Source organism: Carassius carassius, chromosome 36, assembly GCF_963082965.1.
Source record: "Carassius carassius chromosome 36, fCarCar2.1, whole genome shotgun sequence".
NCBI lineage: Eukaryota > Metazoa > Chordata > Actinopteri > Cypriniformes > Cyprinidae > Carassius > Carassius carassius.
Window position 1 is genome coordinate 3,614,099 of NC_081790.1, and position 6,708 is coordinate 3,620,806.

A 6,708-nucleotide genomic window follows, 5' to 3' on the forward strand; every position below is an offset into this window, starting at 1 on the left:
AGTGCCTGCAGAAAGAAAGAAAAAATGTATTGTTTATCCATGTTCAAGGGTGGACTAGGAATTGACAACTACTCATGATCATATACATTATAAAAGTGGGCTTTGAACAGTCAAGAGAATGTAAAAACCTGTCTTTATGAGCTGCTCTTTGGGTTTATACAAGTGTTTTAGAGTGACTTCTTCCTCTTGCGTTTACAGCCAGACGGCAATTTGCCTAAATTAGGATCCCGATCTTCTTTATTGCCTAGGTTGGGTAAAGCATGTTAAATAGTTTGACCACGTTAATCCAGTGGCACTAACTTATTTATTTGTGTTAATGAAATCACTGTTAATAATTTACAAGTGTTAGTGAAGCGTCTTTAATTATCTGTTCTGTAAGACTCCCTCTCTACTGGTGTATCTTCTTTCTCTCTCTCCGTCTGTCTGTCGGTCTGTCTGTCTGTCTCTTACTTTGTTAAAGTCTCTCTTTCCTTTCCTCCCTATGTCCTTTTTCTATTGATGTGGCTTTGAATTGTACAATGTGCATAAATGAGCATATATTTCCCTTGTCATTATGTTTATGTATTTTTATAAACATGTGCCATATATAAGTTTGTGTGTGCATATAAATGCACGCCGTGCTTTAGTAAAGTGATCCCCAGACTATGAATAATAAATGCTGAGAGGCCCAGCCCCTCTCTGTCGCTGTCCTCTCCGTTTTCATTTGCTTTCTTTCACAGATCATGTGACCATGCTGAGCACAGTAATTATTCATGAGCTCGGCGCTGCACCGCAGGACCTGCGCGAGAGAGCCTCTGGCTCCGAGCTGAGGCCCTGCTCCAGCTGCATCCAGGGGCCCATTGACCGGCGCGGGTCAGACGGTGACACCTTACACCGCAGACGGCGAGGAAACACTCACCTTCACCCTGCCACACTCCAGATAAATAAAAGATGCCCACAAAAGAGAAAAAAACGAAAGAAACCAAAGAAAGTGATGACGAAGGAGAGGAGAAGGAGCCAACGGTGACAGGAAAGAGTAAGAGGGACTCAAAAACGAGACAGAAGAGCTCCGAGAACAAGACAGAAAGCACTGAGACACCTACAGAGAAGAGAAAAAAGAGCGAATCTGTGAAAGAGAAAAAGAAAAAGAAGAAAAAGGAAGATGTTGAGGTGACAGAGAATGACAACGGGACGGATGAGCAGAACAACAATGAGCCCATCAGCAAAGAAAAACACACCTCAAATGAGAAACGGGAGGTAAGGAAAGAGAAGAAAAAGAAGAGTAAACCATCCGTAAGAGAAGAAGGACAAGAAGACATGGGGTCCAAGGAGAAAAAGAGCAAAGACGGCAAGAAAAAGAAGAAGTCGGCAGAAGAAGAGGAGGATGAGGATGCTGTGCAGGAGGAAGCAGAGGAAGAAGAGGATAAGAAGAAGAAGAAAAAGGATAAAAAGAAAAAGAAGGGCTCCGACAGCGACGAGGAAAAGAAAGCGAAGAAAGGGAAGAAGTCAAAGGTCAAACAGGTGGATTATGCTGAGGTCTATCAGGAAGAGCTGCTGAACTATCATACGGAGGAATCAGATGATCAAGAAGATGAATTCAACAAAAAGAAAGGTAGACTCTGGAAGAGGATTCCCCTGCTCTTCTTTTTTTCTTTTCATGCTTTTCATTAAAGTAAAGAGAAAACTAGATCAACTGTGGTTTTCCCAAAACATTAAGTCAGAATTTAATGCACTTATTTATTTGAAAGGATAGTCTGCTCGAGAATGATAATTCTGCCATCATTTGTTCCTCCAAACACGCTGTTATGGTTTACTGTGAAAGAACATCATGCAGAACACAGCAACTATCTCTGAGTTTCATGAAAGACTAAAAAAAATAAAAGTAGCCAATACTGAAATTCAGAACTTGGAGAAGATAATCAATGATCAGCTTTCTCACACAAAGCTATCACACCTTGTGAAGGAATTCAGTTCAGACGTTATATGGACTACTTCTACTGTGCTTTTCTTGTCCTTTTTAACAGGGATAGTATGAATTGTCCCCCAAAATGTCTGTTTTGTGGTTCCTTATTGGCTCTGATGGTTCTACGAATAACTTTCAATATAGAACCCCTTGAATGCACAAACGTTTCTTCAGATTATTAAAATGTTCTTCACACTAAAGGTTCTTTTAAGAACTGTTCACATTTCTTTGGCCATTGCTGCAAAAAACACCTTTGGAAGCTTTATGCAGATTTGGAACAACGTGAGGGTGGATAAGTGTCAGAATTGTCATTTGTTGATGAACTATCCTTTTAAATGAGCAGATCGCATTTGGAGACTTGGTTAAGTGTAAAGCCACTGCACCCAACCTACTGTCAAACTATCTTCTGGGGATGACCTCTCTCTTTCTCACTGCGTCTGTCCGTCTCTTTCTCTGCTTTCACTCTCAGTCAGGCAACCCCTCTTCTCGGTTTCTCACAGGTTGGATTTCTTTTAACCCTGGAACATCTCTTAATTGATTACTTGAACGTTGGAGGTTGAACAACGCAAGCTGAAATAGACAAGGGAGAAATGGAGACAGAAATAAAGAATCTTCATTGGAGTTGCTATACACTCTTAAAATAAAGGTTCTTTATTGGCATCAGTGGTTCCATGAAGATCCTTCAACATCACTAAAATCTTTCCAATGCACAAATGGTTCTTTATAGTGTTCTTCACATAAAAAAATGTGTATATATTACATTTCTAATAGGAATTTTATGTTTCAGTGTGTCTGCTATGTTTAACTGATTTGCAGTAAAATTCTGATCATTCCATTTACGTCCAGTCAGAGAACCTTCCGGATTTCACATTGGCAGGCGGCTCTAGAGGTCTCTGATTGGCACAGCAGAGTTGTGTCTGGACTATGTGTCTGACTGACTATTACGGTGTCCTGGCAGCAGGGTATCATGAGACAATGGTAGCGGGCAGTGGGCCAATAGTGGATTTGAATCAGACGGGCACCTCTCTATGTCCTGAAACGTTACACTCTAATCGGCCTTTTCATGGAGCCATCAAAACCTCATTCAGCGAGATGGACATCATGCTGTCAGGTTCAGTCGGGCGTAGCACGTCGGGTCGAGGTTAATGCTTAGCACTGATCCAGGGGTAATTTACCCTGGCTGAAGCAAAAGCTGAATAAATAAATAAATAAAATATAATAAAACCTACAAAACGTGTGTGTGTGAGTGTGGCAAAGTTTAATCGTGATTGCAAAATAAATGTTTTTTTGAGTACGTAATATATGTGTATGTACTGTGTATATAATGTATATATAAAAACACACACATGCATGTATATATCACTTGTTACATTTTTTTTGTAGATTTATTTATGGGCTTTTTTAGGCCTTTATTAGAAAATGACAGTGTAGAGTATACAAGAAAGCAGAGTGGGATCGGGAAAGGACTAGGAGCCGGGATTCGAACTCGGGTCAGCGTGAGCGCAGTTTTAACACTTTAACTGATTCCAATAAATCGATAACGATTCACCTGGTAGTTTTTTTTTCTTTATCGATTCCTTAAGTGAACTGGTTCATAAGAGTAATTTGTTGAATCGTAGTACACTAGTCTTGCTGTACGTTTTGAGGAGAGCTGGGAGGACATAGTAATAGAAACATTTGTTTAAATAACCTATAAAATACATTAAGAACTCTTCTAATTTTTAAAGAGTTATAAAGGAACTTCGTACAGGGTTATTTTCTGAAATAAGAGCACAAGGATATCTCAACAATTGACCTATATTGATTAGTTACTCTCAGATGGTGTCCAGTCTCTGAATCCCATTTCAGGTGGCCAGTGCACTTGGTTTTAAAGAAACTTAACATTCAAAATGAACCCTGTTTGAACGTTACTTCTAGACGTGCTGTTCCTCAGCTTCAGACATGTATTTTGTTGTTCCATGGTCTTGCAGTGGTTCAGAGAAAGGTAGAGGTCACACGGTGAGCATCAGGGCCATGTCGTACTCTCACTCAGTTAACATGGCTAGGTTACAGAGATATAGCTTACAGCAATTCAGCATATACGAACATGGGTGAGCTTAGAAAAGCACGTTGTTGGGTTACACGGGATATACCTGAGCACTCTTCTGATGTTATGCAAATGAAAACAAGATGCTTTCTTTTGCGGAGGGTTAGGTATAATTGGTTTACCGAATGTTCTCGTTTCTCCTCAGTGTACGAGGTGGTGACAGTCACAGGGGATGTTAAAGGAGCTGGGACTGATGCTAATGTGTTCGTCACCTTGTTTGGAGAGTTTGGAGTGACTCCCAAAGTTCACCTGGCCAGCAAGTAAGTTATGCCTCAATCCTGCATCTCTACATGACAATGTTAATCTTGAGAGTTTCCAGATGCACATCGACATTGACTGCAAATTATTATTTGACATTATTAATATTAGTACTGTATTTTCTAGTGCTGTCAAACAATTAATCGCATTCAAAATAAAAGTTTTTGTTTACATAATATATGAGTGTGTACTGTGTGTGTGTGTGTGTGTGTGTAAATATATACATATATTATGTATATATAACTAAATACACACACACATATATAAGAGAAATGTTATGTTTATATATTAAATATATTTATATATAATATAAATTATATGAATATAAATATATACATGTAAATATTTCAAAATATATACTGTATGTATATGTATTTGTATATGCATAATAAATGTATACAGTACACACATACTTTAAACTTTTATTTTGAATGCGATTAACTGTTTGACAGTACTAGTATTTTCATTATTTATAATTGCAGCTTAATAAAGTTGGTTTAATGCATATCAAGATATGTTTACTAACTACTTCAAATTGTTTTTTGTAGGATACACGATATTGGATTTTTGCTGATATCCGATATGCCGATTTTGGCCAATAGCTTATGCAGATACCGATATATTTCCTTTTGTTTGGAAACATTACCAAGTCTTTTCTGTGTTTTAATTTTGGTTAGTTTTTAACAAGAACTTATTTGTTAGAATTAAATAAACAACAATGAAGTTATTTTATAATGACAGTACATTGAAGCTTTGAAAATAACTATAAATAAACTATATATCAATCACTGCATTTATTTCCCCAGAAAGATGCAGTAGTAACCTTAACGTTTTATTTTAAGATTTAAGATTTGTAGATTGTCTGAAGCGAGAAAATCTTTAGAGCTCATAATTTGTTTAAAAAATATGATACATTACACATTAATTAATAAATCAGTATATATAAAATTATTTAATTTACAAGTGTCATGTTTGTGATTTTTGTAAGCTGTAATGTAAGATGTAAGCTATAGCTTCTGACCTTTAAATGAAAACACACTCATGATTTTATGACAGCACACCCTGAGCACATGTGAGTTAACATATTCATCTAATCAGCAAGACATATCGGCATTTTTCATGTCGGGCTGATGCCGATATTTACATTTCACATCATTATCGGCTGATTCCAACATAGGTCCGATAATATCATGCAAAAATAGTTTTTTTTCTCAACTTTCTCAAGTGATAAAATGTGGTTAAACTTTAAAGAAATAGTTCACTATACAATTAAAAATTTGTTGAACGTTTACACACCCTCAGGCCATCCAAAATATAGAGTTTGATGTTCATCAGAAAAGATTTGGAGAAATTTAGCTTTACTGTACATCGCTTGCTCGCCAGTGAATCCAGGGATTTTTGAAGATTACTATTAGTGTGTTTGACAGGATTATTTCTGCTTCAAAACTTTAATTCAGTGTGTCACTTGCCATTTCTTTGTTAATTTACGAGTGATTTCTGAGTGAAAATAGTTTCAAAGGAAATCCTACACTGATTTCAGTACAGTGCAGAAATTTCTGTGGATTTTGACAGGACAGTGCATATATGTCATGTTAATTCTATAATTCTGTATTCTTCTCTAATTTACAGCACAGAAAAGAGGTATAACTTTAACATGGCCACCTCATCTGCTCGTGTGTGGCCGTGCATTGCTTTTTTTGCGCACAATGCTGCAAGAGAACATCCTGTGTGCTTTGACCATGACATTCACACCATCACATCTTTGGGAAATAGATATTGTTTTCTTAGTAGGGCTATACGATTATTCATGAAATGAATTATTCATGGCATGAATTTTAATCACGCTTGGCTCATCCATTACACACAATGCCATGGTGAAGCAAAGGATATGCTCTCCTCTGTACAGCATCACCACGACATTCATCTGAAGGTTAAGAGATTCATGTGACTTTCTCATTGAACCAATGAGAGGCTACAGTCATGTGACATCACTTCCTTTTGTGGTCTTTAGACAAAAAATGAGAAGTTTACACATATGATGACTGCAAACAGGTAGGCTACTCATAGAAATCTCCAAACATACATAATGTCCCATGTATGCATGTTGATTTTTTATGAGTACAAAGAGAGACCCTCAAAACTCTCCCTACAGTAATCAATCGTCCAATGATTCATATGATTCAGAAATTAATTACTAATGGGAGAGTTTTTACTTGCTCAGATGAATGTCCAAATGGTTAATGTTGCATAATGACTCCTAAAACAAGGTCAGAAATGGAAATCAGATGTAGCTTCAGAAAAGTCTAGAAGAATATTTTTAAGAACAATTCATAAGCAAGACTCCAGTAGACTAACCGTATTCATAAATCATTTTTAAGCTTAGTTTGTACTGTATGTCTCCAAATTAATGATTTTTCAACCT

General features: G+C 37.0%; 1 protein-coding gene across 1 annotated transcript; it reads left to right on the plus strand.

Annotated features, from left to right (window-relative positions):
* The first annotated feature begins 5 nt into the window (after positions 1 to 5).
* Positions 6 to 4,292, plus strand: LOC132116533 (ABC transporter F family member 4-like). The gene is made up of 2 exons (XM_059525415.1): positions 6 to 1,591; positions 4,174 to 4,292. The coding sequence occupies exons 1-2, from the start codon at positions 931 to 933 to the stop codon at positions 4,290 to 4,292; spliced, it is 780 nt and encodes a 259-aa protein (XP_059381398.1). The 5' UTR covers positions 6 to 930.
* The last annotated feature ends 2,416 nt before the right edge of the window (positions 4,293 to 6,708 follow it).